The sequence below is a fragment of the Protomyctophum parallelum genome (genome assembly GCF_964188405.1).
Source record: "Protomyctophum parallelum genome assembly, chromosome: 10".
NCBI lineage: Eukaryota > Metazoa > Chordata > Actinopteri > Myctophiformes > Myctophidae > Protomyctophum > Protomyctophum parallelum.
This window is the reverse complement of record NC_139704.1, coordinates 47,953,203-47,967,788: the sequence shown is the minus strand read 5'-3', so window position 1 is coordinate 47,967,788 and position 14,586 is coordinate 47,953,203. Positions and strand designations below refer to the sequence as shown.

General features: G+C 44.8%; 1 protein-coding gene across 1 annotated transcript in view; it reads left to right on the top strand.

Annotated features, from left to right (window-relative positions):
* The window catches only part of LOC310865874 (zinc transporter 6-like), a gene marked incomplete at its 3' end in the record, with an annotated part of 28,008 nt that extends 14,626 nt beyond the window's left edge, over positions 1-13,382 (top strand). Inside the window, exons 4-5 of the mRNA XM_083775082.1 lie at positions 2,473-2,557; positions 13,378-13,382. Of these exons, the coding sequence (XP_083631208.1) occupies positions 2,473-2,557; positions 13,378-13,382 (90 nt within the window). The remainder of the gene's footprint in view (positions 1-2,472; positions 2,558-13,377) is intronic.
* Positions 13,383-14,586: the final 1,204 nt, after the last annotated feature.

The following is a 14,586-nucleotide window of genomic DNA, read 5'->3' as shown; positions in this document are numbered from 1 at the left end:
GGTCTGTAACTCTGAGAGTGTACACATGGACCCTTATGGGTCTGTAACTCTGAGAGTGTACACATGGACCCTTATGGGTCTGTAACTCTGAGAGTGTACAAATGGACCCTTATGGGTCTGTAACTCTGAGAGTGTACACATGGACCCTTATGGGTCTGTAACTCTGAGAGTGTACAAATGGACCCTTATGGGTCTGTAACTCTGAGAGTTTACAAATGGACCCTTATGGGTCTGTAACTCTGAGAGTGTACAAATGGACCCTTATGGGTCTGTAACTCTGAGAGTGTACAAATGGACCCTTACGGGTCTTTAACTCTGAGAGTGTACAAATAGACCCTTACATGTCTGTAACTCTGAGAGTGTACAAATGGACCCTTATGGGTCTGTAACTCTGAGAGTGTACAAATGGACCCTTATGGGTCTTTAACTATGAGAGTGTACAAATGGACCCTTATGGGTCTGTAACTCTGAGAGTGTACACATGGACCCTTATGGGTCTGTAACTCTGAGAGTGTACACATGGACCCTTATGGGTCTGTAACTCTGAGAGTGTACACATGGACCCTTATGGGTCTGTAACTCTGAGAGTGTACAAATGGACCCTTATGGGTCTGTAACTCTGAGAGTGTACACATGGACCCTTATGGGTCTGTAACTCTGAGAGTGTACAAATGGACCCTTATGGGTCTGTAACTCTGAGAGTTTACAAATGGACCCTTATGGGTCTGTAACTCTGAGAGTGTACAAATGGACCCTTATGGGTCTGTAACTCTGAGAGTTTACAAATGGACCCTTATGGGTCTGTAACTCTGAGTGTGTACAAATGGACCCTTATGGGTCTGTAACTCTGAGAGTGTACAAATGGTCCCTTATGGGTCTGTAACTCTGAGAGTTTACAAATGGACCCTTATGGGTCTGTAACTCTGAGAGTGTACAAATGGACCCTTATGGGTCTGTAACTCTGAGAGTGTACAAATGGACACTTATGGGTCTTTAACTCTGAGAGTGTACAAATGGACCCTTGTGGGTCTGTAACTCTGAGAGTGTACAAATGGACCCTTATGGGTCTGTAACTCTGAGAGTGTACAAATGGACCCCAACAGGCCCACTTGGTTCCATTTGTACACTCTCAGAGTTAAATTAACTTAGATTTTACAATATACATTAATTGGGGAGATAAAAATGCCATTAAAAGGGGGACCTAATTCAGGTCAAACTGGGGGCCCTTGAAATGAAAACCACTGCTTCTCTAATGGGGGTCCTTGAAATGAAAACCACTGCTTCTCTAATGGGGGCCCTTGAAATGAAAACCACTGCTTCTCTAATGGGGGCCCTTGAAATGAAAACCACTGCTTCTCTAATGGGGGCCCTTGAAATGAAAACCACTGCTTCTCTAATGGGGGCCCTTGAAATGAAAACCACTGCTTCTCTAATGGGGGCCCTTGAAATGAAAATGGTAGAAAACCACTGCTTCTCTAATGGGGGCCCTTGAAATGAAAATGGTAGAAAACCACTGCTTCTCTAATGGGGGCCCTTGAAATGAAAATGGTAGAAAACCACTGCTTCTCTAATGGGGGCCCTTGACATGAAAACCACTGCTTCTCTAATGGGGGCCCTTGAAATGAAAACCACTGCTTCTCTAATGGGGGCCCTTGAAATGAAAACCACTGCTTCTCTAATGGGGGCCCTTGAAATGAAAACCACTGCTTCTCTAATGGGGGCCCTTGACATGAAAACCACTGCTTCTCTAATGGGGGCCATTGAAATGAAAACCACTGCTTCTCTAATGGGGGCCCTTGACATGAAAACCACTGCTTCTCTAATGGGGGCCCTTGAAATGAAAACCACTGCTTCTCTAATGGGGGTCCTTGAAATGAAAACCACTGCTTCTCTAATGGGGGCCCTTGAAATGAAAACCACTGCTTCTCTAATGGGGGCCCTTGAAATGAAAACCACTGCTTCTCTAATGGGGGTCCTTGAAATGAAAACCACTGCTTCTCTAATGGGGGTCCTTGAAATGAAAATGGTAGAAAACCACTGCTTCTCTAATGGGGGTCCTTGAAATGAAAACCACTGCTTCTCTAATGGGGGTCCTTGAAATGAAAACCACTGCTTCTCTAATGGGGGGCCCTGGCATATCTTTTCCAATGAGGGGTCCGCAGGCTAATGAGTATCATTTTGGGGGTCCACTGCTTGTGTTGTAATGTATTTGTACTGTTATGTGTTGTGATGTATTTGTACTGTTATGTGTTGTGATGTATTTTAAAGTATTATTCTGTTCAGTGAGAGAGGAACTCAGTGGAAATAACAAATAAGTCTTCGGACTTTACTGTGAAAGGCTTGAATCGCTGATTATAATGTATTCTCATAACAGCTTTTCTAAATATATCAAAACAATGAAAGTACACTAACTATACATGAATATGACAAAATGATAAAAGTCCACCGTATTTGTGTTCTTAATCAATTCAGTCGTGGCGGATCCTGTTGTTTGGGGTTCTGAACCTGCTATGTACCGGATGTCTGCTCATGTGGTGCAACTCTACCAACAGTATGGGTGAGTGCACGCACACACACACACACACACACACACCCACGCACACGCACACACACACACACACACACACACACACGCACCGACTGCTAACTTCCGGGAACAATTGAGGGTCGCTCTACAATCTGGAATATTTGCGTTTACGTCTGTCTTACACATTATCGATCCGATTCCTTATAGATCCCACTATCCATCCTGTTCTATTACTAGGCTATTTATTGACGGCTGTTGGCAAATTGGCGCTAATCTGGGACCACTCTGACACTGTATTTCACTGCATTTCATTTCTGCAGACGATCTAAGGCAGGGGTGGGCAACTTTGACGATGGAGAGGGCCACTATATTTCCACACTCACTCCAGAGGGGGCCACAGTGCATATTACTGTCATAGCAAAAATAGACGATCTACAAGCTTATAGATCAGCTATTTTTGTTATATTTTAAGTGAAAACCAGAATTTTTTTTGGCTATTTTTGAATTGGAATCCTGAAAAGTAACCTTTTTTATTGAATTTTCAAACGCATTTAGGTATAGGCTACTTATCTTAACTTTATGAACTGTTAACATAACTACATTTGGACATTTTAATACTAGTCATTAGTACTAGTCATTTAATACAAGTCATGAAGTAATTAAAGCGGGTTTGGAATTGTAACAGTTGAAATCAATACTAATATCAGTATTCTGATATTAACCTGCGGGACGCATTAAGTGAAGGTGGGGGCCACATGTGGCCCCCCGGGGCCGCCAGTTGCCCACCCCTGATCTAACTGGTATAGAGTGTGTTGGCACACCGTTGAAGGAGCGATATGCACATGACGCGAACCTTTTTTTTTTTTTTTTTTTAAGATATTTTTTTGCGGCTTACGCCTTTTTATTGATTTTTGAAGGGACAGACAGTAGGCTGACAGGAAACGGGAGAGAGATGGGGGATGACATGCAGCAAAGGCCGTGTCGGGTCCGGGAGTCGAACCCGCGGCACACTGCGACTGGATTACCAGTCCGGTGCCCAGACCGTTACGCTACGGCCTCGGCCGCGAACCTTGTTTTTGACCTTGTAGTTTGCATCATATCTGTGGCAGTAGATTTCTATGAGTTGAAATGAAGAAAATGCCAGGTACTCATTGTATGTCCTTTTTCACATGATTTCACTTCCCTTAGGCCGGCGTGGCCTTAACGTCAGCGTTATGATGACGAGAATCCAATCCTTGCTGTTGATTTCCCGTCTGTGATCGAATCGATTCTTGATCCCCATTCCTCTGGCCTCTCTCTGCCTAGTGCGAGACATTATAATACCTCGTATCTCTTCATTATAAACATTATAATACCTCGTATCTTCATTATAAACATTATAATACCTCGTATGTCTTCATTATAAACATTATAATACCTCGTATCTCTTCATTATAAACATTATAATACCTCGTATCTCTTCATTATAAACATTATAATACCTCGTATCTCTCGTATCTTCATTATAAACATTATAATACCTCGTATCTCTCATATCTTCATTATAAACATTATAATACCTCGTATCTCTCGTATCTTCATTATAAACATTATAATACCTCGTATCTCTTCATTATGAACATTATAATACCTCGTATCTCTTCATTATAAACATTATAATACCTCGTATCTCTTCATTATAAACATTATAATACCTCGTATCTCTTCATTATAAACATTATAATACCTCGTATCTCTCGTATCTTCATTATAAACATTATAATACCTCGTATCTCTTCATTATGAACATTATAATACCTCGTATCTCTTCATTATAAACATTATAATACCTCGTATCTCTTCATTATAAACATTATAATACCTCGTATCTCTTCATTATAAACATTATAATACCTCGTATCTCTTCATTATAAACATTATAATACCTCGTATCTCTTCATTATAAACATTATAATACCTCGTATCTCTTCATTATAAACATTATAATACCTCGTATCTCTCGTATCTTCATTATAAACATTATAATACCTCGTATCTCTTCATTATAAACATTATAATACCTCGTATCTCTTCATTATGAACATTATAATACCTCGTATCTCTCGTATCTTCATTATAAACATTATAATACCTTGTATCTCTTCATTATAAACATTATAATACCTCGTATCTCTCGTATCTTCATTATAAACATTATAATACCTCGTATCTCTTCTTCGGGAAATATCTACAGCTCACACACAGCATCTCGGGTGCACAGAGTACACACAAGACATTAACCCATTTAGGCCTGACGTCGAAATAAAAATAAAAAAGTTTTCTAAATGATGACAATTTTCTGAAAGATTTGAGGCACATTTTAACGATCTTTCGGAAATAGCAGACCTACAAGTTCATAGTGGCGCGCTATGAGCTTGTAGATCTGCTATTTTTCAATAGCTAAATTATAACAATGTATGTAACCAACAAAAGGGATTCCCGCTCAAAATGGGTTAAAAAGACAGCATTGCGATTGTAATGATGATAATATAACGTTGGATAATATAACGTTAGTATTAAGAAGTGATACCAATACATGAGAACTTAAAGCATACTACAAATTCAGTGGCAAATCAAGTGGCAAAGTGAGTTTAATGTTGTTTAACATCGTTTAATGCAGTCAGACTATTCTGTGTGGCTGTCTGGGCTGTCGAGGCCAGAATGTAGTTTTCTGTGTGGCTGTCGAGGCCAGAATGTAGTTTTCTGTGTGGATGTCGAGGCTGTCGAGGCCAGAATGTAGTTTTCTGTGTGGCTGTCTGGGCTGTCGAGGCCAGAATGTAGTTTTCTGTGTGGATGTCTGGGGCTGTCGAGGCCAGAATGTAGTTTTCTGTGTGGCTGTCGAGGCCAGAATGTAGTTTTCTGTGTGGATGTCTGGGCTGTCGAGGCCAGAAAGTAGTTTTCTGTGTGGATGTCTGGGCTGTCGAGGCCAGAATGTAGTTTTCTGTGTGGCTGTCTGGGCTGTCGAGGCCAGAATGTAGTTTTCTGTGTGGATGTCTGGGGCTGTCGAGGCCAGAATGTAGTTTTCTGTGTGGCTGTCGAGGCCAGAATGTAGTTTTCTGTGTGGATGTCTGGGGCTGTCGAGGCCAGAAAGTAGTTTTCTGTGTGGCTGTCGAGGCCAGAATGTAGTTTTCTGTGTGGATGTCTGGGCTGTCGAGGCCAGAATGTAGTTTTTTGTGTGGATGTCTGGGCTGTCGAGGCCAGAATGTAGTTTTCTGTGTGGATGTCTGGGCTGTCGAGGCCAGAATGTAGTTTTCTGTGTGGCTGTCGAGGCCAGAATGTAGTTTTCTGTGTGGCTGTCGAGGCCAGAATGTAGTTTTCTGTGTGGATGTCTGGGCTGTCGAGGCCAGAATGTAGTTTTCTGTGTGGATGTCTGGGCTGTCGAGGCCAGAATGTAGTTTTCTGACAGTGTGGCTGTCGAGGCCAGAAAGTAGTTTTTTGCCACCACTAGGCTTTCCGTGCATTTTCCGGGCATGATGATGTTGATGATGTCACGTGCATAACCTCTATAAATATGCTCTGAAAACACATCCACTGACCTATATCTTTTTTTTGTCATCAAAGTTTTTTAAATAAATCATACAAAATCCACATTACTTACACAAAAGAAAAAGACAAGAAAAAACAAACAAACAAAACACACCTAGCAGTCAAAAAAAAGAAAACCCCTGGACAACACCTCTCCACACTCTATTGTTGACACTCGTGATTATATCATTATGTAATGTACAAATACAAAATGTTACAACAATCCTTTGATATATAAATAAAAATAGTCCCATATCTCATGGAACTTCCCTTTGACGTTATTCCTCCTGGCAATTGAGTATTCAAAGGATGCCGCTTCAGTCATAAGTTGGGTCCAGTCTGTGATCTCTGGCGTAGCAGAGCTCTTCAGTCATAAGTTGGGTCCAGTCTGTGATCTCTGGCGTAGCAGAGCTCTTCAGTCCTAAGTTGGGTCCAGTCTGTGATCTCTGGCGTAGCAGAGCTCTTCAGTCATAAGTTGGGTCCAGTCTGTGATCTCTGGCGTAGCAGAGCTCTTCAGTCATAAGTTGGGTCCAGTCTGTGATCTCTGGCGTAGCAGAGCTCTTCAGTCATAAGTTGGGTCCAGTCTGTGATCTCTGGCGTAGCAGAGCTCTTCAGTCATAAGTTGGGTCCAGTCTGTGATCTCTGGCGTAGCAGAGCTCTTCAGTCATAAGTTGGGTCCAGTCTGTGATCTCTGGCGTAGCAGAGCTCTTCAGTCATAAGTTGGGTCCAGTCTGTGATCTCTGGCGTAGCAGAGCTCTTCAGTCATAAGTTGGGTCCAGTCTGTGATCTCTGGCGTAGCAGAGCTCTTCAGTCCTAAGTTGGGTCCAGTCTGTGATCTCTGGCGTAGCAGAGCTCTTCAGTCATAAGTTGGGTCCAGTCTGTGATCTCTGGCGTAGCAGAGCTCTTCAGTCATAAGTTGGGTCCAGTCTGTGATCTCTGGCGTAGCAGAGCTCTTCAGTCATAAGTTGGGTCCAGTCTGTGATCTCTGGCGTAGCAGAGCTCTTCCAGTTTCTCAGTATCAACCTAGCTGCAGTAATAAGGCCTGCAGTCACCAATGCATGTTGTGCCTTGGCGACCCCCTGTGGCAGCACCGTGCCATCTCCCAAGAGACATAACCTTGGGCATTCTGGTAGTATTAGCCCCATCCAGTCTCCAAGTTTCCCCAGTACCTCTTTCCAGAAAGGCACAACCACAGGACATTCCCAAAATGCATGTAAAAATGTACCGTCTTCCCCTTTACATTTCCAACACCGTTTGTCTTCCACCAAGCCCATCCTAAACAGTTTCACAGGGGTATAGTAGAATCTATGTATAATTTTGTAATGTGTAAATTTGCTTTTAATATCCCTAGTGGCCCACCCAACTTTGGAAATGATATTTGACCATTTCTCTTCACTTATTTCACATCCTAAATCCCTTTGCCATATTAATCTAAGATTTTCAGTCTTTGCACTTTGTAATTCCATTATATTTTTGTAAATTATTGAAGCCCTATGCATTGTCGGTGGCCAGTCAAAAATTGTTTTCAACATATTAGGTTCCTCTATACCCCTGTTAAGGTTGAACACACTTCCAACACTACTTCTTAGTTGAAGACATTTCCAAAATTCACCCCTACCCATCACATTAAATTGATTCTCCAACTCCTGATATGACTTAAAAGTTGTATCCATATATAAATCATCAATTACACCTATGCCATTTCTTTGCCAAGGCTCCCAGCAAAATGAATATTTACCTATCAAGATGCGTGGATTATCCCATATAGAAGAATATCCACTGACCTATATCAAAAATTCTGCATTCAAAATTAAACTTAGTCTATGACCAAGATGCAGCTTTTTGGACATAATTCAAAGCGAACAAACACATGCGCACATACACACAGATACGCATACACACAGGCACACGCACATGCATGCACAGACACACGCGCGCACACACAGACACACAAGCATATAATCAATCACACATGGATGCACGCATGCTTGCACAACAATATACAGACGCACACAGAAACACAAACAGATGAGCATGCACACACACACACACACACACACACACTCTGCAGGCTCGGTGTCAGGTGTGGTCCAGACAGGAACAGGAAACAGAGGACAGAGGGTATTGAACCAGCAAGAAGAAGACGACACCGTCAATACTCAATGACAACAACACCCAGAAGACAGACAGACAGACAGACAGACAGACAGACAGACAGACAGACAGACAGACAGACAGACAGACAGGCAGGCAGGCAGACAGGCAGGCAGACAGACAGGCAGGCAGGCAGGCAGACAGGCAGGCAGGCAGGCAGACAGGCAGGCAGGCAGGCAGACAGGCAGACAGGCAGACAGGCAGACAGGCAGGCAGGCAGGCAGGCAGGCAGGCAGGCAGGCAGGCATACAGACAGACAGACAGGCAGGCAGGCAGACAGACAGACAGACAGACAGGCAGACAGACAGACAGACAGACAGGCAGGCAGGCAGACAGACAGACAGGCAGGCAGGCAGGCAGGCAGGCAGACACGCAGGCAGGCAGGCAGGCAGGCAGGCAGACAGGCAGGCAGGCAGGCAGACAGACAGACAGGCAGACAGACAGACAGGCAGGCAGGCAGGCAGGCAGGCAGACAGGCAGACAGGCAGACAGGCAGGCAGGCAGACAGGCAGGCAGGCAGGCAGGCAGGCAGGCAGGCAGGCAGGCAGGCAGGCAGGCAGGCAGACAGACAGGCAGGCAGGCAGGCAGGCAGGCAGGCAGGCAGACAGGCAGGCAGGCAGACAGACAGGCAGGCAGGCAGGCAGACAGGCAGACAGGCAGACAGGCAGACAGACATGCAGATAGACAGACATGCAGATAGACAGACATGCAGATAGACAGTCAGATGGATATGCAGATAGACAGAAGATCTACAAGCTCATAATGCGTTTCAGATCGCTCCACACACACACACACACACACACACGTAGAGACAGACATGGAGACACACAGACAGTGTGTGTGCTTGCGTGCGTGGCTGTGTGCATATTATAGATACTGTACATGGTTAAGAATCGAAGAACCACTGACATAGAAACACAGCTTTTTCAGAAAACTGTCAGGATGTAGAAGACATTTTTAGAATCTGATCTCATGTCAGAATGGGTTGAACCCAAAAAGTCAGTTAGAAACATTGTGGGTTAGACTTACATTCAGGAGTTGGGTTTAGTTTTATACTGCTACGACTCTTGGGGCCGATTCATACATATATTTTACCGCTGTTTCGGCGCTGTAGTGCCGACATGATTTCGGCTCGTCAGACATTTTCAGTAGCACCGAAGAGCCGACTTTAGGACGGTACCCGTACCCGTCCCCGCCCCCCCCGAACCTCAAATGACGTCACATTGTAGGCTCTACAGCGCCGAACCGACTTTTATTCGGCTCTAAAATAGGAGTATGAATCGACTCTTGGACTTGGTTTTCTGCTGCTGTGGCCAGGGCTCCAGCGTGCGACCTATTAGGTCGCATATGCGACTTAATTTCTTAATGTGCGAGTTAAATTTGAACGAGGTCGCACCGGTGCTACTTATTGCTTTCACTCCCAGTCTCAACCATGAAGCACGGGCATTAGCGCGATAATAAAATATTACTTTATTCTCGCTCATTCCGCGCCTCCTCTCTCTCTGCCTGTCTGTCTGCACCGGTCTGCACACGACACGCGTGAGTTCAACAGCGGCGGCGTGCTCACTGATCAACCCTGAAAAAAACGAAACTGATTTCAGCATCGGCTGTACACATAAGTTTCCCTGGAGCGCGCATGCTGTGCATTGCTGTCGCTGAATCCACGGAGACAGCAGACACAACATATGGGGGACTGCGCGTCTGCGCCTCGTCCCCGACCCCAAACACGGTAAACTTGTTGTTGAAAAATAGCTTCCAATAGCTTGTTATTTTGCGTCGAGTAGCGCTGTGTGCAGGCCATAGACTCTGCAGGCCAGGCTACATACATGATCGCCTCGAACAAAATACATCTCCCACGTGAAACCTGGTATATTCTTCGTCGTACGACGTGGTCTTGCATGCTGAAAATAGCAGATTTACAAGCTCACAACGCGTCGCGTCCACCACACGTTGTGAGCTTGTAGATCAGCACATGGAAATATGCAGGCTGAGACGTTTAGAAACTTTCCCCTTCACAATAAAAGCACATCAGCTTTCACATGTTCATTCCATATAAAGAAAAGACAGGAGGAAAGTGGGAAAGGATTATGAATTCGGTGGCATTTCACATTGCAAAAGGGTGCAGGAAGAGTGGGCTGTGGGCACCTCAGTGTTCCTTATTGGCCATTAGGTTGAACATGCCCATGCAGAAGGTAAGGGGTGTGTCTCATGGGTGTGTCTCATTTCTGTTTCATATACAGTAGCCAAATGATAATAACGATATGGAAAAATGCACTATAGGTTAATTAATTATAATAATTTCCTATAGAATGTGTGAGTGAGAAATATAACATGTTATGTGCTTAATTTAAGGCATTTATGCTTCAGCCAAGAAAACCTGTGCTAGCCTTGGTGATAAGGTCATGTATTAATTTGTGGTGGCGCTACCAACTGAAAAGGTAGGTGGCACCAGTGCTACCTGTGAAAAAGTTAGTCTGGAGCCCTGGCTGTGGCAACAAAAGAAGTGATCTGCTGCAGTGGTTCTCAACCTTCTCAGGTCGTGACCCCCCCCTGAAATAATGTTTATGACCTGGGGTTCCCACCCCCTGACAAGGACTTGGAATTGTAGGAGATCTATTTAAATATTGTGTGAAAGCTGTGAGTGAGTCAGTCGCCCCCCATAAATAAATACATTTTGAAACGTCTGAGGGCGGGACTGCGACGCTCTATTTAAGCAATATAGAGCGTCGCAGTCCCGCCCCCCCTCGAGAGACCCGGAAAATAATTCCCTTTAACTCATTGACTTTTCAGACAGAGCAGAAATGCATTAATGACGATAGAGAACAGCCTCGAGTGTAAAATTGCGGTTACCCTTAAAACTAAACTAAACTTCCCTAAAAAAAAAACATAATTGTGAATGACAGGTGTAGCTACTACGACCACAAATGGTCGTAGCTTAGCCCCTAGCTCGCTAGCCAAGCCTCTGGGAGAACAGACCGGCTGAATTCTTTGTTTTGATTAGGTGTGTTCCAATATCGTGGTTTAAGCACGGCTAGAAAGCCGTTTCAACCAATCGGATTGCTTCCTCGAAACGACCTGTTGTATATTTTTCATTAAAAGTCATTAAATTGCCACTTTATAAATGTGCAGATGCCCATGGTCTGTATACACTTGTGTACGGTATGTTGGTCTGTTTACTGCTGAGTGAGAGAGAGGGGATTCCCCCCCAAAAAATAATACGGTATGTTGGTCTGTTTACTGCTGAGTGAGAGAGAGGGGATTCCCCCCCCCCAAAAAAATAATACGGTATGTTGGTCTGTTTACTGCTGAGTGAGAGAGAGGGGATCCCCCCCCCAAAAAAATAATACGGTATGTTGGTCTGTTTACTGCTGAGTGAGAGAGAGGGGATCCCCCCCCAAAAAATAATACGGTATGTTGGTCTGTTTACTGCTGAGTGAGAGAGAGGGGATCCCCCCCCAAAAAATAATACGGTATGTTGGTCTGTTTACTGCTGAGTGAGAGAGAGGGGATCCCCCCCCAAAAAATAATACGGTATGTTGGTCTGTTTACTGCTGAGTGAGAGAGAGAGAGGGGATCCCCCCCCAAAAAATAATACGGTATGTTGGTCTGTTTACTGCTGAGTGAGAGAGAGGGGATTCCCCCCCAAAAACAATACGGTATGTTGGTCTGTTTACTGCTGAGTGAGAGAGAGAGAGGGGATTCCCCCCCAAAAATAATACGGTATGTTGGTCTGTTTACTGCTGAGTGAGAGAGAGGGGATTCCCCCCCCAAAAATAATACGGTATGTTGGTCTGTTTACTGCTGAGTGAGAGAGAGGGGATTCCCCCCCCAAAAATAATACGGTATGTTGGTCTGTTTACTGCTGAGTGAGAGAGAGGGGATTCCCCCCCCAAAAATAATACGGTATGTTGGTCTGTTTACTGCTGAGTGAGAGAGAGGGGATCCCCCCCCCAAAAAATATTGGCATCCGCTCGTAATTCCGACGACGGCGCATTAGTCGGACAACAACACACCGTCGGAATTATGACGCTGACGCCAAATAATTTGGGGAGCCCTGAGCCCATGCAGTTCCAACTGTACATTAAGGCTGTACCCTAGCCCTTACTTTAGGACTCGAACTTCGGCAGGAATTTGTGTGAATGTGTGTGTGTGTGTGTTTGTTGCTGATTGGCTGATTGGCTGCAGGCCCATCACCAAATTTACCAAAATGTGCACAGGGGATTTTGGAGAGGGACAGCAGAAATAGACATAACTTCTGACAGGAATGCACTAGAAACTTACTTTTGTTTACATGCTCATATCACATTCTCGCCGAGATATATTTTCTTTTTTTTTAAATATATATTTTTTATCCCACGATTTTGTAACCCATTTTTCACCCTTGTGTCAATCATCTAATGTGATCCTGGGCTCTACACACCCTCCGCCAACCTGGGGAGAGCAACAGACTTAACTCATGCTTCCTTCATGCCTGAGTGTCCAAGTTGCTCCTTTACACCCGACAGGGGGGAGTTTCCCTGGTTGGACGTAGCGCGTGGAAGGAACACGTTATTCCAACCAGTTCCTTTCCCCTCCATCATCCGAGATATATTTTCGAGTTAATAAAAAAGGAAAAATAATAATTATTTTTATTTAAAAAAAACGAATGGTTCAAACCCATTAATTAAGATTCGCCAGCCCCCTAACGAGCGAACATTCGAACCTTAAATGTTTGTGGACAGCCTTACTGTACATGCAATCTTTCCAGGACGGTTTCAGGCAATTGTTTTCTTCTGTTTCAATTCTTATGTCCTCGCAGAAGTACAGAAGATGTGTGTGTGCTCGTGTGTGTGTGTGCGTGCGCTTGTGTGTGTGTGTGTGTATGTGCGTGTCCATCAGACCAGAGGACTGTCCTGTCTCTGCTGGCTAAACAACGTTAATGTTATGTCACACACATCAGCTCGGTGTACCGCGCTCTCTCGTGCGTGCGTGTGTGTGTGTGTGTGTGCGTGCGTGTGTTTATCCATGCATGCATGTACTCTACTGCCTGTGTGTGTGTGTGTGTGTTCAGTGTGTCCGCAGTGTATTGTTGCTTGTGCACTGTGTGTGTAATGTGTTTGTGGACACTAATTATCGTGTTTGTGTTTATGCAGCGTGACCGTGTGTGTGTGTTTGTGTTTGTGTGCTTGTGTTTATGAAGAGTACTTTGGGTAGTGTGTGTGTGCGTGTGTGTGTGTGTGTGTGTGTGCGTGCGCGCGGTTTGCACTCCATCATCATCCTTGCAGGCAGCCTGCACAGCTGATTCATCCAAGCGAGATGATGATGATGATGATGATGTCAAGAGAGAGGTGGTCCTTGTAATGTGCGACGATGGGCCTTTACGACGATCAGCCTCCATCCCGTACTGCTCTGTTCATCTGCTAGACTAAAACATGACGCCCGGCGACTACCCAGAACTTCTGTCGCGCTCAGGAAATAGGCCAATGTACAAGCTCACAGCGCTCTGCAATGCTCCGAGAGTTGGTGGATCAGCTATTTTTGTATAGTTTTGTAAGTATAAGTTGGATAAGTAGTCATTTTACAGAGCGCCATCGCAACGGCATGCACATTATTTTCTTTAGTCGACTAAATCAACTGTAGATTTGGTCGACTAAAATCTTTTGATGTTTAGTCTAAAAACAAGACTAAAACTGAAACAATTCAGATGGCTACAACTAAAACTACATGTAAATTGTATTCAAAAGACTATAAATGAAATGAAATATTTGCTGTCAAAATGAACACCGTGCACTGAAACACTTGCAGATGTACTAGTCAGGCAGGGAGTCTTCCTAATTTGTATATGTTCGATTTTCGTAACCCATTTCTCACGCGGTGCCAGTTGGCCTATAGCTGTAATCCTGGGCGCTGCTCTCCCTCTGCCAACCTGGGGAGAGCCCCGAACTGAGCTCATGCTTCCTTCAATGCATAAAGACTGAGCAGGCCGCTTCTTATCACCTGACGGGGGGCGGCTTTCCCCCGGTTTCCCCTTTCGCCAACCCCACCTAGGGTATGAACGCGTCCCCAGCGGGAATCGAACCCAGAACCTTCTAGCTGTGAGGCGACGGCGCTACCGACTGCCCATCCTGTGACACTGTGGGCGGCTGTGTGGCTCAGGAGGTAGAGCAGGTCGTCCAATGATCCCTGGGTCGGCGGTTCGAATCCCGGCTCCTCCTCCTGTCCTACATGTGGAAGTGTCCTTGGGCAAAGACACTGAACCCTACGTTGCCTCCAATGAGTCGGTCGGTGTGAGCTCGCCACCGTCGGTGTGTGAATGTGGGAAGTGAGGACACTGGCGTCGACTGTTTGCCACTTCACCTCCC